This window comes from Vipera berus (assembly GCF_964194415.1).
Source record: "Vipera berus genome assembly, chromosome: 1".
NCBI classification, from domain to species: Eukaryota; Metazoa; Chordata; class Lepidosauria; order Squamata; family Viperidae; genus Vipera; species Vipera berus.
This window is the reverse complement of record NC_138202.1, coordinates 224,575,650-224,596,962: the sequence shown is the minus strand read 5'-3', so window position 1 is coordinate 224,596,962 and position 21,313 is coordinate 224,575,650. Positions and strand designations below refer to the sequence as shown.

Sequence of the window (21,313 nt, the reverse complement as noted above, 5' to 3'; positions counted from 1 at the left end):
TTTCTGGTATGCATTTGTTCATATGTTCAGCTGGTATTTGTAATCAAAATTCAGTGAAGAATTTGGTTTATATTGCTAAGTTTATTTGGGTGCTTCCCTTCTTTGTTCAAGTGGCATATGTTTTATGTTTTGCCATGGAAGTTTTTAATAAAACAATAGGAGAGGAAACTAAATGGACCAAGTACGTTATTTATATGCCAGTAGCACCTTTATTCATATTAACAATTCTTGTTATTTCTTATTCATCACAAACATTTGTTAAACACTCTTAAAATTTATAGTTTATTCTTTTTTAGACTAAGAACAAGGATTCATGTCTTCAGGACGAAGTAACATCTTCTGTTTCACAACTCGCAACAAAGGTTTGTTTATTTTTGAGATGTGAATTTAAACTTTATTTTGGATTTCCCCTATTGGGGATGTTTCAAGTACACTACTATTTGTTCAAGCAAGATTCCTTTGCTATGACTGTACAAGATGATTTATTGTATTCTATTAACCTTTATATTCTTACTATTGCATTATTTGGTATATTTTGCTTGTATTTCATAAAATAAAACATGTCAGTTTTGTTGTTTAAAATATAAATTATCGCAGCTTTTTTCTTTTTTCTTGTGACAACACAGGATCACAAACATCTGACAGTGGTTTATCAAAAGAACTGTGGTTTAATATACTACATGAAACAACATTCAGGGTGCATACAGAATACAAAGCAGTCAGTTATGTACAAACAGTTCAAGTGAGCTAAAGATTCCAACTTCCATTCCCCTCAGACACAGTCTCTTAAAGGGATACTACTCCCAAAATACTCTGCTGACCTATTTTGCAAATATCACTTTTGCCTGTCAGCTATTAAATTATAATTACTTTGACACTCCTCCCATTTAGAGCTGAACAACTGCTAGTCCAAACGTCTTTACCCAATTTTGATACTTGTCTGAACTCAAAGGCTTTGTTAATACATCAGCCAAATTATTTTCAGACAGACAATGCTTTAACTCTATTAGTTTATTCTTTACTGCCTCTCTTACATGGCAATTCATTATTTTGTAACATCTTTTTACATACCCACTTACATCCCACGGCCTTTTTTCTTTCTGGTAATCTCATGGGTGAGAACACTTGATGCACATCCATAGATTCCATTTCCCTGTCCATGGTTTCCTTCCATTTTTCTCATTCTGTTTTCGGTAAGGACATCATTTCTTGGTAATTGCAAGGTTCATAACTACATACGTACTCTAATGTCACTTGCCTTGTATGTATCAGGAGGTACTCCTTTATTAATTCGTTCCGACCTCCTTGGTAACACCTGTTCCTGTGCTTCCATATCTTCACTTTTCATGTCAGGTCTCTCCTCCTTTATGTTTACAGTTTCTGACCTGCTACCCATTTTCTCTGATGATGGGTTTTCTGTAGCTTCTCCTCCCTGAGGTCTATGTGATGGAATAAACACCTCTGTGTTGGCATGTACTCTATCCCAATTACTGTATTCTGCAAAGCTGGCAGAACGTGAAATCACAACTTTCTGAGTTCCATCAGTAAACCTATATTCCTTGGATCCTGGCTCATATTCTATAAACCTCAGTTTTCTGGTCTTTTTCTGTTCCTTGCTTCTAGTACTCTTAGGATAAATGGACCCAAGCATAACTACCAAAAGTTCTTAGGTGAGCCAATGAGGGTTTCTTACTGTATAACAAAAAATATAGAGTTTTTTTCATAGCAGAACTCCATAATCTATTTATTAAATAGTTAGCTGTTTTCATGGCTTCTCCCCAGTACCCTCTACGCATGCCTGCATCTGCAAGTATTGAGTCCTTCATGGTCTGTAATACGCCATTTCTCCTTTCAGCTTCTCTGTTTTCAGCGGGTGTATATGGGTTTATTCGTCTGTGTCTAATACCTAGACTCCTAAGCCAATGTTGAAATTGTCAGACATAAATTCTGCTCCCCTGTCTGTCTGCATTTGGCATACTTTACCACCATATCTGTGTTCCACAAATGTCACCCATTGTTTAAATTGTTGTAATACCTCTGTTTTGTGTTTGAGTAAATAACAAAATCCATATCTGGTATAATCATCTACAATTACCAATGCATACCTTGCTCCTCCAATAGATGGTGCTATAGGACCTATTAAGTCAGCGGGTACTAATTGTAAAACTTTGTCTTTTTTAAGCTTTTCTTGCTTGCAGGATAAACCCTAGATTTTGACTCCTTCCACGCGGCACAATCTAGGTATGCATCACAGTTCTTCACTTTCAGTCCTTCTGCTATTTCTGGCATTTTCTGTAACACTCTAAAGTTGGCATGACCTAATCTCCTATGCATTAGATGCACACAATTATCATATGTGGGTGTGTTTTTCAGAGTACGTGCACAAACATCCTTCTGTTCTCCTAATATGTATAAACCATTGTGTCCAATACCCTGTGCACAAATCCTCCCATCTTTCTTGATAGTATATTGCCCTCTAGCAAGCATTATTTCATATCCCTTGCTATCTAGACATGCAACACTTAGTAAATTATTGTGTATGTCTGGCACATATAACACCTTTTTCAATGTTACCCCTAGTTCGGGTACATAGACATTTCCTTCCCCTTTAACTGCTGACCGTTGTCCATTAGCCAGTCTGACAAAATCCTGGTTGGTTGGTCTTAAACCAATAAATGCATGTGGGTTTGCTGCAGCATGCAGTCTTGCCCTACTGTCTAGTAGCCACTAGCTGAGCGTAACTATTATCCACAGCTCCTCTCTTTGTAGATACATCTCCATTTTTAAACTCCAAGAGAGATAGTTTCATTCAGCTGGGATACCACAAAGCCTCCTCCCATAACACCGACGAGGCCATTTTTTGACTTCTAACTTGTATAGCCACAAACCACACTCAAAACCACAATGCCCAGCTCCTCCTCCTCTGACTCTGGTCAGGTTCTCACTTATTTTCTCTTGGCTTTACTTCACTCTGGTCTTTTCTTCATTTTGGGCTTTTCTTCAAACTGGGCCCATAACCTGTTGTTTAAAATATAAATTATCGCAGCATTTTTCTTTTTTCTTCTTCTGACGACACAGGATCACAAACATCTGACAGTGGTTTATCAAAAGAACTGTGGTTTAATATACAATATGAAACAACAACATTCAGGGAACATACAGCATACAAGGCAGTCAGTTATGTACAAACGGTTCAAGTGAGCTAAAGATTCCAACTGCCATTCCCCTCAGACACTTAAAGGGATACTATCCCCAAAATACTCTGCTGACCTATTCTCCAAACATCACTTCTGCCTGTCAGCTAGTAAATTATACTTACCTTGACAAGTTTACGTTCTTTATAATAGGAGATTCTGACACTTTCAACTCTAATATCTGTGTTTGCAGGATCTAAATTTTAATATTACATAACCAATTTTTCTGCAGGATGTAGATTTCTTATGGGCAAATTTAGGCATTTAATCAGTTTAGCATAGGGCAGCATGTAGTTTATCTTAGCAGGGTCGGATCTTCTTTACTACCCCCTCTTATGGTGGTGTGATGATGATGATGACGATGACGACTGTTGCTTTGCATGTACACTGAGAGCTGCTGCACCAGAGACAAATTCTTTGTATGTATAATCACACTTGGCCAAATAAAATATTCTATTCCTATTCCATTCTTATTCCATTCTATTCTATTCCTATTCTAATGGGGGACCACTTGCTAATTCCAGAGCAGTTGAATAGATTGGGAGCGTAAAAAAAAATCTGGAAGAAGGCAGTAGTAAAATTATTCTATAACAAACACTGCAATGAAAATTGCATGAATGAAGTCACCAAAACTCAAAATCAGCTTTACATTTCTGTGTGTAAGAACTAGTCCTTAAACTTGCTTTTCAAACTTTCTATATATTAATATTTTGATGGTTAAAAACCTAAAACTAGCAAATAGATCATGACTCACAGTATTAAAGAAAATAGAGTCCTATTTCAGTAATACAATAAGGAAATCTGTCCAAGTAATAATAGAAAGGCCTTCTTAATTTTATTGTGTAAATAATTTTTCTGGGCTATTGCAGAACTTAATCCCCCATTTTTCAAAGTTTATTGTAGCAATTGCCTTAAAAGCAATCACTTCCTGGGCACTTTATTCTTTGAAGACTTTTGAAAGCTTGGAATTATCACCTTGTTGTAATGCAACTGTAACGGATGACTTCTGTCCCACATGCACTGAATGATTCCTTGCAAGAAGTTATAATTGTCAAATTGCTTGCATCAGAGCCAGCAGATGATGTTATGCTAGATAGCTATAATTAAGTTATTTCAACAAATATTAACAACTTCACAATTCTTCATTGCCAGAAAAGATACAAATATGCACCATACCTGGTTTGATCATGAATGCCAAGGTGCTAGGAGGTCTCTGAGTCAGTATTAAAGCATATTTCTATCTGTATAAAGGAAACCCTGGTTTTTGCTCAACATCTGACTTACAGAAATCCCAAAGCATAATAAACAGTTAAGCCATGACAAAAAAGGAAAGCTATAAGAGAATCCTGGCAACGTCTGATTGTGCCAGTCCATATATGGCAGAGTTCCCCAACCTTTCCAGCTTTGTGACCGGCGGTTGGGGGAAAGGGATTGTTTCTGTGTGAGCTACCGGCAAGCGTACACATGCGTGCTGCTCCATTTGCATGAGCAGTGGGCAAGTGCGCCCGTTGCTTGCACAATTAGGGATGTGTGTGCACATGTTTGCCCATTGCTTCTCTGCCCGGTTCCAAATAACTCCTAGCCCAGTAATAGGCTGCGGCCCGAGGGTTGGGGACCCCTGATGTATAGAACCCTACTGTTTTTTGGGAGTGAATCTAGTGAAGGCTAGCATTCGGAGGGTGGGGAAGTAAATGTGGATGTTTGCTAGCATTTTCCCCTCCAGAGGTATTTGCTCTGGAGGAAAGGGAAAACACTAGCAAAGGCCAGCATTCTGACCATTCCAGCACAGTAGCGTTCCCTATCATTTTTGCCAGATTTGAAGTCCATCCCACGGCACGCTGGAGGAACGGACACCTCAAATCTGATGAAAATGCTAGCAAAAGCCATAGTTCTAGTGATTGTTCCCTCCAGTGGGGCAGGGAGAGAGCCAAGGTCTCCAAAGCATGGTGAGAGACCTAGGCCTTCTTCCTGCCATCCCGTGCAGGGGAGGCCTGGGTCCTCTCCCCAGTGCTCCACTTAATAACCTGCACCGTCCCTTAAAGACTGCTATCGGGAGAGCAAGGATTGTGGTCTTTAAGCAAAGGAATCATATGGTGTCTTGCTTAATGACTGCTTCATTCAGCAACTCAGATTATGTGCCCAATTGTGGTTCCAAGTGGAGGCCTAACTGTACTGTAAACTTTAAAAACACTTCAGTAGAGAAATGTCTGCTGCTTTTGATACTTAAAATTTATGACGATGCAAGACTGAAAATCAAGTGTAGCAATCAAGGACATGTCACTAAATTAATATCTATAAGGAAATGAGTTAGACAAATGTGTATTGACCACAGTTTCATTTAATACATAAATTCTTGGGGCTTCCTCTAAAGAAGCACACTTTCATTCTTCTAAACAGGTCCATAGATGTATCAGTATATTTTCCCATAATGTTGATGCAGCAATTTTACCTGTGGCTCCAGTCAGCCTTAAGAGAGCTTTGCAACCACTCCATACCGCAATAAGCAGGAATTAATTTTAAATTTTGCCCAGACCAAAATCATCTTCTCTAAATATGTAACATCTTTGGCAGTTGGGTGGACGCATTATTGACTGTGGAGTCTTTAGTACACTCTGGACTTGGTTGTTTCCTTGCAGATGTTTCATTACCCAGCTGGGTAACATCATCAGTGATAGTGAGTATTGGGTTTGCTTCTTGTTTATATAAAGTAGCTTGCCTTGCCAGTATTGGGGTTTGGTTTTCTCCTTGACAGCAGAATGGGACATCTCGCCATGGCCAACTCATCCCAGCCAGCTCACTACAGCCAACTCACCATGGCCAACTTGCCTCAAACCAACTCACCACAGAACAATTCACCATAGCTAACTCGCCATGGGACAACTCACCACAGGGCAATTTAACAATTCAATTTAATTATTTAAAATAATTAAAACTTTTAATTTTTGTCATTCATATTTCATTTTTCCCCTCCTTTGGCATCCTTTTTTTAATGATTCTATTCCACCATTTTTTCAATATTAGTGTAACTGTTGTCCTGTGGCAAGTTGGCCATGGTAAGTTGTCCCACGGTGAGTTGATCATGGCGAGTTCTCCATAAGTTGGCTTGAGTGAGTTATCATAGATCCCCCTTGATAGTTCCTTGATTAGAAATGCAAATCTCTTGAAAAGCAACCCATACTAACCAAATGCTTCATTACCAAAATAACATCCCAACTCCCACAAGAGAAGCTGTGTAAGATTATTATTCAGATGAGTACAAATATATTGCAGCAACCCAGGACACCAGAAAAAGGAAATAGGCCACTTATATAGCATCTGCTGACAAAATGAATACCCACTCAAAAGTGCCTGATCTCTCATGCCACTACAGCCCAACCAAGAAGGATAACACTGCCATACTTCAGAGATAGTCTATAGATTATTACAATCACATGGCATCACTGTAGCACACAAACCAACCAAAGCTCTCAAAAGTATCTTATTTAAACAAAAAGATCCCATAGTCCAAGAAATAATAACAAGCCTCATCTATAACATATACCGAGGTAGGTAAAATGAGGACCCAGATTGTTGGGGGCAATAAACTGACTTTGTAATAATGCCGCTTGGGGTGTGTGTGAAAGCCATAATAAGCAGGCATATACATAGAATGAAGGCTACTGCTAAGCTTGTAAGCCGCCCTGAGTCTTCGGAGAAGGGCGGGATATAAATGGAATTAAAATAAAATAAATAAATAAATAACATACAGTGTAAGGACTAGAACAGCCATTTGTGGGACAACAGCAGTAGACTATTGGAGCACATCCATGAAAAAAAGCAGCCAGAAGGCATGATGAAAACTCTTTAATCTCACAGCACATGGACAGACTTGAACATAGTTTCAGCTGGGAAATTGAGCATCCCAGATCAAGCTAAATCCAAAAAGATTTAGGGAATTGCTGGAAACTTGGCATTCAGACAAATCAGCCATCAGTAGCTACAGAGATAAATCACATTTGCACATCATTCAAAAAGGTAATAAAAAAGCTAAGGAGGAAACCAAAAGATAAGAACATACCCACTCCAGCAACCAACACCCATATAAACAATGAAGGGGGGGGAAACCTAATCAAGGAACCAAGGAGAAACCACACCTCCACCAACACTGTACATAAGCAAACTCCACTCTCTGTACCACTGATGATGATGAGAGAGAGAGAGAGGGAGAGAGATGCCTATGCATACATTATGGATTTTAATGTAAGCCACCTGAAGTCACCGGATGTGAGTTGGGTGATCATATAAATTTGTTTAATAAATAAATAAAATAATAGCAACAATGGTGCACTGGAAGATCTGCAAAAAATACAATTCCCTGCAAGCACGAACTGGTGGGACTGTAAGATGGAGAAAGTAATAGAAAATGAAGAAGCCAAAGTGCTCTGGGACGCTAGAATTCAAACCGATAGGTACTTAAGAATTGTCGGTAAGAAAGACGAAAAGGTCTGGATAGTGGATGTGGCAGTACCTGGAGACAGCAGAATAGACGAGAAATGCTGGAAAAGAGAGCAAAACACAAAGACCTGCAAATAGAAATAGAACAACTGGCAAAAGAAAGCAAGTAGAAATAGGTGCCTTGGGTGCAATCCCAAAACAACTGAAGCACCACTTGAATACCATCGGGCACTGACAAATTCACCATCAGTCAATTGCAAAAGTCACCTGTACTCAGAACAGATTTCATCCTGCACCAATACTTCTAAAACCTATCAAACGTCAATATCTGCCTATCCCAGACCCTTGGGAAGGACTTGATACATAGATAGAAATCCTGTCTGGATATCTGGCTGACTGTGCGACAAAGCATAATAATAACATGATTAATGATATTGTAAATGGTTTGATATTTAGTATGTGAATATTTCATAATAGGATTCAACTGGTTAAGAATCATGAATTTATTGATTTCATTTTCCATCTACTATATATCTTTGAATATAGAGACTGATCTACTGATGGATGAAGATAATGATAACATACTATGGCTATATATTGAATTACAATATGCCATGTAATATAACATCAGTGAACTTAAAAAGCTTTTTAAAAATGTTTGAATCTATGCAGATACTAGGTTTTATAATTTTAAAACAAGTCGCTAAGCATGTCATACAGGTTAAGATAAAAAGTTACATTTAGATTTTAATAAAAGCTTTATCTTTCAATTTTTCTTTTTCCAAAGGTATCCTTGGCAATCTTACAGAATTAAACCAAGAAATTAAAATCATACTATCCTGTGTACAATAAATCTATTATCATTAGCAATAATATACAACTAGTACAGGTAGTTCTCAACTTATGACCACTCTTGTACCTGGACTCTCCATTGCTAAATGAAGCAGTTGTTAAGTGAGTCATGCCCAAATCATACATCATTTTTTGCTGGGCTCATTAACAGAATCACTGTGATCATTAATGAATCAGATGTTTGCTTCCTCCATTGACATTAGTTGGAAGCTAGCTTGGAAGTTTGCAAATAGCAGTCACATGACCCTGGGACACTGCAATGATCATAAATGCAAAGTGTCCAAATGTTGATCTTGTGATCAGGAGGATGCTGTGAGGGTCATCAGTGCAAAGAGCACTTGTAAGTCACTTTTTTCAGCACTTTTGTAACTTCAGTCACTAAATGAATGAGTTGTGAGTTGAGGACTACCTACATAATTTTCCTTTCAACTATGGAGTTTGTGTCCTTTTTGCTGTTCTTAAGTTGTCATTAATACAATGAGCAGGGTTTTTTAAATCTAGGAAATGCTTTTGAACACTTCCCTTTGAAAGGCTTTTTTTCCTTATCAAATCATGCAGTTTTCTTCATGTTTCCAGTATATACATTGAGACAATTATCCATTGTTTAGTAATCATGCTGTAGATATATTTGGTAAAGATTTCCCTGTCCAGTCATGTCGGCTTTAGGGCATGGTGCTCATCTCTGTTTCTTGGCTGAGGGAACCAACATTTTCCAAAGACAACTTTCATAGTTATGTGGCCAGTATGACTATATGCCAAAGGCGCACAGAATGCTCTTAGCTTCCCACTGGAGTGCTACCTATTTAATTGCATTTGCATGCTTTCTAACTGCTAGGTGTAGCAGGAACAAGAGCTCACACACACACACCCATCATGCGGTGCTCGGGTCTCGAACCTGTGCTGTCAGCTTTCCAACTGACAAGTTCAGCATCTTTAACCGCTGAGCCATTATGTTTTACAATGATAAAAATAATAAACATTAGTTTTTGAACTTTGAATTAAAATTCCTCTGCATATAATTTATTACTATCCTGTTCTTACTACTTTATTTTATTCTTTTTAGTATAATAAACTGACCCTTGCGTTTATTTCATTCACAAATATACACCTTTACTTTTTTTTACTTCTGAGACTGTATTAATGTCATAAAAGAATGAATTTTCCTTTATTATCCTTGAAAGATAATATTTTCATTTAAACATTTTCATATTTGAAAATCAGTGGTGCTAATTAACAAGTGATGATTACTTGTTAGCAGTTTTTCCCCCTTAAAATTGTGACTTTATTCAGAACAGCATATAGATAAATAGGAGTGATAGAAATACAAGAGTTCAATTATGTGCAGTTTAAATTACAATATATAATCAGTTTATTATTTATGGAAGGTCAACCATTAATACAGTGTCATACCTATATATAAAAGAATGAATATAAAGTCACTATTTTAGCTAGGATCTGCAGTAATAATAAAGAGTATTAAATAATTTATTATGTAATTTTAAATATTTAAATATTCTCAAAAAGTAAGCCAAGGCTATTTTTTTAAAGAAAAAAGAAAGATTATGTAAAATTACATATTTTCATGCCAGATATTTTTCTGACCAAAAATCTATTACTTCCTTGATAAAACCATTAACTTACTATAACAAACTGGAAATATTTTGGCATACAATTATGCTATATTTTGTCTCATGGTACATTTTAAAGAGTATTATGAAAAGTGATTGCTTAAATAACAGGAATTTCATTGAAGTCATAAAATGTATTATTCTCCCCCCAAAATGCATAACAAACTAAGGGAAACTGTTTTAACATTCCAGGAAGAGGCCCAATTTAAAACTTTCCTTTGATATATAGTACATCCTGCAATAGAATTTTTGAACATTTCCTAAAACAAAAGTTACTACCAGACAGAGACTGATTTAATTCTGCTGCGAAATTACTTTCCTACATGTATTTGTTCATCAGAAACATCACTAAAACAGTGGTACACATATATTTAATATATGCAGTATTATTATTATTATTATTATTATTATTATTATTATTATTATTATTATTATTATTATTATTTATTTTAATCCCATTTATATTCCGCCCTTCTCCGAAGACTCAGGGCGGCTTACAATCTAAGCACAAATTAAATGTGCTTAGCAATAGCCTTCATTCTATGTATATGCCTGCTTATTAGGGCTTCTCCCCCCCCCCCCAGCGGCATTATTACAAAGTCATCTTATTGCCCCCAACAATCTGGGTCCTCATTTTACCTACTTTGGAAGGATGGAAGGTTGAGTCAACCTTGAGCCTGGTGGGATGCGAACCTGCAATAATTGCAAGGAGGCATTAGCCCACTGCTCCACCAAGGCTCTCTATATATTATATATAAAGTGAGGACTCAGTATGATTTAGTGATTTAACTTTCTTTCCCCCTGAAGGAGACCAGAGAAACAGGAAAAGCAAGGGAAAATGGAATGGCATGGTTCGAAGTTCTTTTAGTTTTTTAAATGCCATGCTAATGTTTTACCTGAGATTCTTTTTATCGCATTCAGTTAAAAATTTCTCCCCAGCCAAATAATACACCATTTAGATTTTGTGTAGAAAGCCAGCAACCTTGTAGTTCTCTTTATAAAGTCACAGTGCGCCAACATTTACAAAATTTGTGCAAAACCCATTATAATCAGCAGATTTTTAAAACTTTAAGAAATAAAAATGGATTTTCTGCTATATTTCAGGAAGGCACAGTGAGGCATAGCTGGACTCTTTTATATAAAATTGTATGGTTCTGATGTGATATGAGGAACTGATTTCATATTTAAGACAAGAACAAGGATCATTTATTTCTTTATATTTTTATACTGCTGAATTTCACCGGATACTGGGCAATTCACCACAATATGACAGCAACAGTTTTAAAAGATCCTGAAATCTGCCACAACATGGGGGTGAGAAGTTTCTGATTCTAATCTGGGTGAATAAATTATAAATTTAAAAAATAAATAAAATCAGGTTTAAAATCACTCCAAGATGGTTATTTGTAATACTTATTTGTTTTATTTATAGATCTAAGCAGGTGTTTTTCTCTAAAGCATGAATTTAACATTTATATCTAATTCTTGAGCAGTATAGGTTAAAAAGTTTACAAAGATGCTATGTAATATTTAGATTAACAACTAAAGCATTGTTATTGTTTTCCGGACCCTCTAAATATTAAAGCAGATTAGGAACACTAATAAAGTATTTTTTTAAAAAAGTGGTAAAAATGTCATGACATTTTGGCACTGTAAAGTTTTTTTAAAAAAATATTTTAATTTGTAAAAATATATTTGGAGGTCAGTGAATATTGTGTACGGGTAATATCTTTGCAAACAGCAGACTGCCAGTCTCCACTTTAGACAACAAAAGCATTGAGATGAATCTGAATCTAATATTTTTGTAAAGCCAAAAAAAATTAGCACAGAAATCTATTAGGAAATTTAAGGGTTTATTACTATTATTGTCCTTTAGTTATATTACATTTGCTTTAAAACAAGTTGCAACTAGAATACAATAGAAATTTCAAATTATATTAAACTTATGAAAGAAAATATACTTTTAAATGTTTAGCCTTTTCTGCAGTGTTGCCATATTTCATAGATTTTAGGAAATATTTTCATAGAAAAATATATTTTTATTATATTCATTATTAGGTTCAAGGTGCAGGTTTTCGGGGTTGGAAAGAAGTAACCTCCATATTTAATAAAGATGATGAACAACAATTATTAACAGGATGTAGATCTCCAAAATCTAAAGGGTATGTATATAATGGAGTGCAAAATGATACTAAATGTAAGAAGCTGTCTTGTAATAAGTTTACTCAAATTATTAAAGCTAGAATCAAGGCAATACATCGGAAAAAGTAACAAAGATTCCAGAAAATTAGACAACATCCAGTTAAAATCTGTACTGTTTTTCATAACAAAACATTCTCTTTAAAGATTTACGTTGAATAGGAGCTGTGGTTGTTATAGATGACTTGGGAAAAACTGACATTATTCCCATTATTCCCAATACAGCTAGAGCTGCCAATTCATAGAAATCGAAGGACTCGCAAATTAATTAAATGTTTACTATTCTGGTTAATCTTACATTCGCCCCTTTTTGCCTTTAGCTATTTTTTAAAAGCTAGAGATATAAAAATAAATGCTTAAATGAGCTAAATATAGTCAGTGAGTGAAATTTGAACAATAAGAGGCGGATATTGGAAAAAACCTCCTATGCATCATCTTTCAACCAGTGATAAAACAATGTGCATATACTCCCAGACAATTAAATATCTTCCTTTTTTCGTATGGTTTCCAAATAAACTATTTATTATTATCCAGAACAAATATGAAACTTAAAGAAGATTTGAAATCAGAAAAGAAAGGTGGATTTTGGGACAGCTTGGTGATAAAACAGAACATCCATTCCAGGAAGCCCGATGAGATTGAAGGATGGGAACCTCCCCAGATTGCTGCCAGTGACCACCTCAGCGATGCAGAAAATACTCTAAGTGACTCTTCATCTTGGTCAGGCTGGGAAGATGAAACCAAAGGCTCAACAAAGTACACAAACCTGGCAAGCTCAGGGAATAGTTCAAGGTGGAGTATTAAGTCAGCTGGAAGGTTGGTCAGCATTAGGCGACAAAGCAAAGGTAACCTAACTGATAACTGGGAAGAACTAGAATGATATAAAGGATGAGTTATGACAAAGTGGAGCATTTTGGCTTCAGTGTATTCCATGTTTTACTGCAAGAATAGCCAGTCTGAATCTGGGATGGGTGAGTGTATGCCTTTCTAGAATACATCTAGAATACTATGAACTTGTTCCACAAATGCTAGCACCAACTAGAATAGTTGGACCCACCCAGTCCACAGGAAAAGGTGAAAGTTTTGTTCTGCATGTATCTGCAAAAGATGTGGAATGTTCTGAATATTGTTTTAAGTTAGATGATTTATGTATGTACTTAAACCAAACCAACACACTGCATCTTTTTACAGAACTGCATTATTCAAATTCTTTAATAGTTGACTCATTGGTTTCTTAGACCTCACTGAACAAAGTTCAACACCAACTTTGTGCCTACAATTTCCACATTCACACTGTCTGTCATCTTGAGTTGCTCTTTAAAAACTGAAATGATTATATACACTGGTTGAATATTGAACGCGTTAATGTAAGTTTTAGATTTCTTGAACTTCAGGTAAATTTTTTGAATGCTTTCCCTGTTTTGTGAAAATGCTGGTTTGCAGCTGATACCTCATTGTTCCAGCTTTATATTGCTTTCTTGTTCTTAAGATGGACATTTTGACCTATCAAAATTCTGCATTTTTCTAAAAGACCAAATCAAATATGAAGCGCAAGAACAATGTTTTTCTTCTGTTGCAAACATGCCACAAACGCATGTTTGCAACAGAAGAAAAACTGTTTCTGCATATTAATGATTCTGCATATTGTGGTGTTGAACTATCATTCAGGTAAAGCAGAAGTGCAATCATCCCGAATCATATACCGCAAACAAAACTCAGATGTCAGCCTAAGCACAAATTCTATCCTTACAAAAGTAGCTGGGTATAGTTTGACTCCGCTTTGTAGCAAAAATAGAAGCAACAGCTCCTCATCAGAGCAAATATGGAAACTTTTCAGGTGGCTATTGCTACTCAGCTGAGTCACTGAATGTATTACCATCATTGCTGATAATAACATTGCATATTATGAGGTATTTTTTAGTCTGTTGTATTATTTAGAAAACTAAGAAATCAAGCCTTTCATAAAGTCTAGCCTATAAGAAATGTTATCACTCAATTTGTGCACAATCCTTTTATAGATTAATTACTTTTCAATCTTTGTCCTTTTATACTTTGTCCACATGATCCTCTTTGTCTTTGCTGCTATGTAGGATTTAATTGGTTATGCTCTTTTCTTTACATCCTCACGGTGACAAACATTTTGTCTTGGCTATCTACAAATGCTTCCTTTAATTTGCTGTTACACAGTTTATTTGCTAGCTGCTGCTAACACTATTACTGAAGAAGAAGAATCTTTCGTAGTGCAAAGAGAACAGAAGAAATGTACTCTCTTAACATTAATGTGGGGCTTCTATCCTCAACAGGATATTTTTATATATACATTTATTGAAAATTGTCCCATGTATGTACTTAGCATGATAGAAGACACTGTACTTTTGTATGCATATGTGTCCCCAAGAGAGAAGAAAGAAATGCAATGACTTTGAACAACTTCCTTCAAATCAATAAGGAAACATACTAGACAAATGCTTTTTTTGCATTCTTCATTATAAGCATCTTTTCCAATCTTCTGACTGCTCCATGTATGAAGTTCCCTCAAAGATTAAACTTGCTAAAAATTATTTTACACAAAATATGTCCTTGTGAAGGGAATCCAATAATTTTGAATTGGAGAAGATAGTTACAGTTAAATGAGAAGCTACCAAAGAGCCATTGCTCAGCTAACTACTAGTACTACTGATTTCAAAACTGAAGAAAATATTAAAAGTGCCTTGAATTATAATAGTTTGCTATAGAAATGTTTGGTTAGAGAAATTTACTGTTTTTGTTTTCCTTATCCTTAAAAAACCTTGATTATTTTTTGATTGCAGGTTCTGCAAAATGAGTATCTAATCGAGGATGGTAGCATATTTCTTGCCTCTTAGTTACCAATCCTTACTTGAAGCTGATTTTGAGCATGCATGCCACTGGTCATTATAGAATGACCTGTTTAGCAATATATAAACTAAAAATCTATGTTCAAAATTTCTTTTTAAGAATCAGGTTTTTTAACAGGACTGTTTTATAACTATGCAGAACATTTCCAAGGTATAATCCCTCCCTACAGGTAAAAGCTTCAGATTATATAAAAAAAATAAAATATCACAGATAAAAATTATGGCTACAATCCAGAGATACAATATCTCTCAATCATACACCAAGATTTTATAGCCTTCCTCCACCATATCAGTGCTGTCTTATGTCTTTGAGCATTTTTCCTTGCTGCTCTATTGCACTTTGAGATGCCCTTATGCCAAGCGGTATCTTGTGATCAAGTGACTTGCATGAAGATGGAAAAATTGGTGGACTAGGCTGCCATAACCACCCTGAATCTTGAAAGTAGGCTATTAACACACCATTTTTTGGGTTATTTCCCCTATTGACAGATGTATTTCAAGCTAATGGCATCTGCCCTATGTTGAAGAAAGATAGGCAACATTTTTGTTTCAAACACCAGATTGTAAAATTGTAGCCTAAACATAGTTGCTATGGAGGAATGGGATTTTATAGTAGCGTTATAGCTGAACTAATAATTTACAATAAGCTTTGTTTGGGCAAATTAAAACAGAGTATTTAAACACTGTGAGTAAAAGTATATTAAGACCCCTTTCAAGTTCAGAGAAAACTTTACAAATATGTGTATTCTGTTGAAAGTGATTTACTACCTGACTATATCTAATATGTGCCCTAATTTCTTTAAATTAATTGAAAGTAATTCCAGAATATAGCCATTTTCTTTATGCAAAGACCTCTTTGGTTTACAGTTTATGGAAGATAACCATACAAAAAAAGCAAAAGTATGTTGGCATTGAGATCTGACATAGAAACAAATCCAGGAGTGAAACTTTAAGAGTCAAATATGCATTCTTACCATTTATGGAAACTTTTTTATACTGTTACAGATAGAAGTTCTGCCTTGCGTATTATACCTGTCAAGTGCCTGTATTTCACCTTGATGTCATTTCTTTCATTTCTAGCTTAATTCCATGTATTATATTCACATGTTTGTCCTATATTTATATAGACAATGATGGGTAGATTTACAAAGCTAAATCCTATAGTAAAGCAAATTCCATCATCTGCATCCTATGTGTTGTGTTGGCTTAAGCTCTCACAGTATTAGTAACGAGTTGTGATGATGAAGCTCATCTACCTGAGAAGCGGAACTGGATGGTTTGGCCCCACTGTTGCAAAATCTTTTCTGTTCATTGGCCCCAATCGTGATTGGCAATCCTTTAATACAGCCTTCACAAAACCAACAGGCCCCAAGTCATTCACTGCAAATTATACATGGAGTGATGGCTTGCCATAGGAATTCTAAAATGCTATCAGTTGCTATGCTGGATCCTTTTGTGTTCAGTAATGTGCAATATGGTCTATTTGGTCTTAATGCTGGATCCCATGTGCTCTGGAAGTAGGAAAAAGGTCCAAAGATCAGGCCTAAAGTAAGAATTTGAGATATATAAGTTATTGCCTAGGTCCTAGGAGATTAAAGCTATGGAACTTGTTTTATAAACACGCACAGAGTCTTATCAAAAGTTGCACACTGTTACATTGGTTTCTGTATGTTTAATGTCATAAAAATTCATGGGATATAAGTGTCCTTTACTTTGGCTGGCTTATGTCCATGTTTTCCTAGAGCAGAACTACTTAATTCTTAAAGGCAATGATTAAATTTTAATATAATTTATTGATGTGCTTTTGTAGATTTTTAAAATATAATTTTCTTGTGAATATTTGCTTGACAACTTATTTGCATTTTTCATGTATCAGTACTTTGATACATGTCAGCCTTCCTTTAAACAATACATCTTTTTTTGTTTTGTAACTATTTGATTTTAAAAACATATGGCTTGAAAGTTGCACAAATGTAATGATTCATTTGTTGTTCATGTTGCCTTTTCACTACATCTATGCATAATTCTTGGCTTGAAGTCAATGAAGATGAAATGCTTTATGTGACTTTAATCAGTCACTTAATGGTCATGTTTCCTTTTCTGTATTTTATTAGTTTCACTTTAAAATAGTATTTTCACAGATGAATAAAAACTTAATTAAAATCATACTAACAATTTTTTTTATTTAATTCAATTGATCGTATGTTCCAAAGACTGTAGAAGCAGAATATAGCTATTATTTACTGTACTTCTAAAGCAGGGGTGTCAAGCTTGCAATGTCATGTGACGTGTTGCAATGTATCGCAACTTTTTTTCCATTGCCGGCAATGAGGTGGGTGCGGTTTTGGCATGACGCATCTGGCCCGCGGATCGGTAGTTTGACACCCCTTTTCTAAAGGATTTGCATCCCTATGCTTGCCACACTTGTATAAGTGCCATTGATTAATTTGCTTTGCTTTGATTTCATTAGGAGATTCAGCATCCTCTATGCATAGACCCTTAGCTTGGATGTTTTTTTCTAAAATCCAATAAAAATCTGCTTATTTTTTTATATTTGTATCCCACACCTTTAGGGCAACAAGTCAGTAAAAATGCAATGCCTAATAAAACTAAATAGCCGAACAAAACAATTCAGAATAACAATTAAAAAATCAAAAGCTCTTGTTAAAAGTTATTACAAGAGTCAAACTTCTGCAAAAAGAAAGGCTTTTTGAGGGATCCTATGAAAGATTTGCAAGAAACAACCAAGCTGTCCTCCTTTACTGAAATCTCTGTGTCCTTACTGCATTGAAAATTTCAGGAAAGAAGACAATTGAGGGAAGATGGGTTTAAATCTAACACATGATATTTAAAACTATTTACTAACTTGAAATACATTTTAAAGTGATTATCTGTATAATATTCAATTACTTTTGGACTTCTTGTTCCAGAGCTTGATAGGGTCACTGAGAATGACCTTTCTAGCAGATTTATAGCAGTAGGCAGGCTGATAAAGCAGTACATTATTCCAGTAATGTCACACGAAGCAAAAACTTTCTATCACATTTACCCCACAACTCTCTTTTAGCAAAGGCCCTTTTTGATATTAATTACATATTCATCTTAACAGTTTCTACCCATTTTATTGGCTGCTGTAGTTAGCCTCAAAGAAATTAGTGATACATAGACTCCTAACGCGGTAGTATTTGCTTGTTTACTAATCAGATATTGAGATGCGTAAGGGACAGCATAAAATAGCAAAGCAACAATTTGACCATTGCGATTGCAGTTTGAGATTCTGAACAAATTACGACAATCTAAGCAAAAATCAATACTCTTAATTCAAAAGCAATCTAGGCGCACCCAAATAGTGTTAAGTATAAACAGCATCGTGCAGCTATTCTGTCTTTTCCTAAACATGTATTTTCCTATAAAGAAAAAAAGACAAAGCAGTGAGAAAACTCAAAAAGATTTATACATTGAAAAAAAGTGTTTTGACCTTTTCTGTGAGTTGAAAAATCTCAGAAAAGCCTTGTTTGAAAGCATCCAAAATCTCTTATTCTTTTCCAATAAATAAGCTTACATACTGTGAATCACGGGCAGTCGGCTATTGTAATGACCTTGGAAGACTGGACAAAAAGAGGCTGCAAGGGAACAGCCAAGACAGCAACGGGGGGGGGGGGGCAAAGACCCTCCCCTAGTTTCTCAGGTTGCAAAGGAGATGGGTGGAAAAGATTCTACTTTCAGACTTGCAAGATTCTGTCAATCTGGCTTTACATGACATTAAAGTAGAATCAGCTTATCTGCTTGTGATTTCCTATCTGGTTTATCCGTGAGGGCCGACACCTGCAGAACTACAACAGAAAATTTTGTTGCAAAAACCTGTTAATTATAAATATAATTAGAGTTGAGATATTCACCAACTTGAGTCTTCACGTGTGAAGACACGGTCACCTTTGAATCATGTTCCAAGTCATTGCCTTGGCAAAAGCGTGAGCGTGATTTGTCATTGCTTATTTAAGAGTAGTTTTAGAATTTCTTACCTAGGATAAACCTAGGATATTGGGTGATCTCCCATCCAGATACTAAGCAGGATGGTTGCTGCTTGGGATGGTTTTTGTTTTTTTGTTTTGAATAGTATTACACAAGATCAGCAAGGTCCCCTCACATACAGTTAAGTACTATCACAAGTAGGCAGTGCCATGTCTATGATTAAACTATATAATGGTTTAATAAACCTCTATAGTTGCTGTTTTATTGCAGTTTCCAGAACAAGAGCTTATTCCAGAATACAGATGTGTGAATAAGTGACTGGTATGCTGTTGCATATACATATACACACGCATGCATAGATACACGAGTGCATTCTTTACTCAGGTGCTGCCAATTTTTGTTTTTAGATCTGAAGCAAAATATGAAAAGTTGCTGCATGTTTAGAAATTAACAGGACAGGAGCCATGATTAACCTTGCTGTAAGTTTTATTTCAATTGGTATACTCTCTAGATATAACTACTCCAATGTGTTCTTCCTAAACTTCATAAAATAATTTATTGGAAAAGGTCAGTACATAAGTTTCATACTGGAACCTTGGAGTATGTGTTTGTTGTGGTTGTAATGCTCTTTAAAAAAAAATTGGGTGAACTATTTTCAGAGAAATGGTTGCAACCACTTCACACAATTGTGAGTGTTCTTTTTAAAAGCTGCCTCTCATTGCAAAACGTAAATAAATAGAGGCATGTGGCATATTCAGGATGAAGCATACAGGGAAAATTCACTTAAGAAAACAATGGCTATGTAAATATGTAATAGTGAAACAACGTTGGTAAACAATACTTCTTTGTTTTCTGTTTTCCGTGAATAATCATAAAACATATTTAAACAAAGACACTCAAAATGTTCTTCAATATCTTTATTTGCAGATACACACTATTGCTCAAAAACCTTGTTTTTCTTTTCTTTCCCCACCTTTTCTCTGTAGAGAATTCTGTTTAAAAAATAAACGGCAGACTCACAACAATAATTTGGCAACAAAGCAAATGATAGCGACAAACTAAAGGAAAAGAAATCAGGCTTTACTTCCCATTAGGAAGTAAACTATTGTCTCAGAAGATCTATGGGTTGACTTCCTTCAAAATGAAGAAGGCCCATAAAAACATACAGCAGATTCTATTATTTTTGTACTAGCATTAATTGACTGGTAAATGAAAACATTTTTGATATATTTTTTTTAAATGTAAAAACTGTTTAGACTCTCTGGCATTATCAAACAGGGCATCTTTTTGTAAATTAGAGTTCCTTCTGTCTCCAGCTGTACCTTGGATTCTGGCCAGGGTCAGCATTAGGTGGTATATAACCATTTCCTTGCACATTTCTTTTTATGAGTGTGCCTTTGAGTTTTAAAAAGGTGACAGACATTGTTCTACTAAGTCAGAAAAAAGACTAATAAACATTCCCTTTTCCTGAGTGGCCAATCAGATGCTTACAGGGATTTTTAAACACGATACTCTGCTTCATTAAACCCAGCTGCTCAACCAAACAGTCCTCAATATTTCCACTATTACAGTTCAGAAGATGATTATAAGCTTATTTTATTTTATTTTATTTTATTTTATTTTATTATTTTATTTTATTTTATTAGATTTATATACCGCCCTTTCCCGAAGGACTCAGGGCGGTTTACAGGGCATTTTAAAATCACACCAATACAAAATACAAAAGTTAAAAAACAATTAAAAAGATTAAATTATCCCTGAAAATAAAAACCCCAGTTAAAAATTCTCAGCCTGGGCCGGAGAGCTCAAAGAGCCAAGTCTTCAGGTCCCAGCGGAATGAACGCAGGTGAGGGGCAGTCCTGAGCTCCATGGGCAGCTGGTTCCAGAGGGCAGGCGCACCGACAGAGAAGGCCCTCCCCCTGGGTGTTATCCGCCGGCAATCTTTTACCGCCGGCACCCTGAGAAAACCCTCCCACTGGACGAAGGGAATGTTGTGATTCAGGGTCAGCCTGTGGGTTCGGCAGTTGGGTCGGATGACTCAGAGGAGGAGGGGGGTGTTGAAGACCTTGCTGAGGGGGTTGAAGATCTTGCTGATGATAGCCCTCAGGCAGGCCCCTCCCACTTGGTCACCATGGAGACCCAGCTGTGTGAGCCTGAC

General features: G+C 35.9%; 1 protein-coding gene across 2 annotated transcripts in view; it reads left to right on the top strand.

Moving 5' to 3' along the window:
• TDRP (testis development related protein) overlaps window positions 1-17,333 on the top strand; it is a 39,934-nt gene extending 22,601 nt beyond the window's left edge. Inside the window, exons 3-5 of one of the 2 annotated variants that reach the window (XM_081341535.1) lie at window positions 297-362; window positions 12,167-12,270; window positions 12,842-17,333. In XM_081341535.1, coding sequence (XP_081197661.1) covers window positions 297-362; window positions 12,167-12,270; window positions 12,842-13,187 — 516 coding nt within the window. In that variant the 3' untranslated portion in view covers window positions 13,188-17,333. The remainder of the gene's footprint in view (window positions 1-296; window positions 363-12,166; window positions 12,271-12,841) is intronic. The other variant, XM_081341536.1, reaches the window with a different exon arrangement.
• The last annotated feature ends 3,980 nt before the right edge of the window (window positions 17,334-21,313 follow it).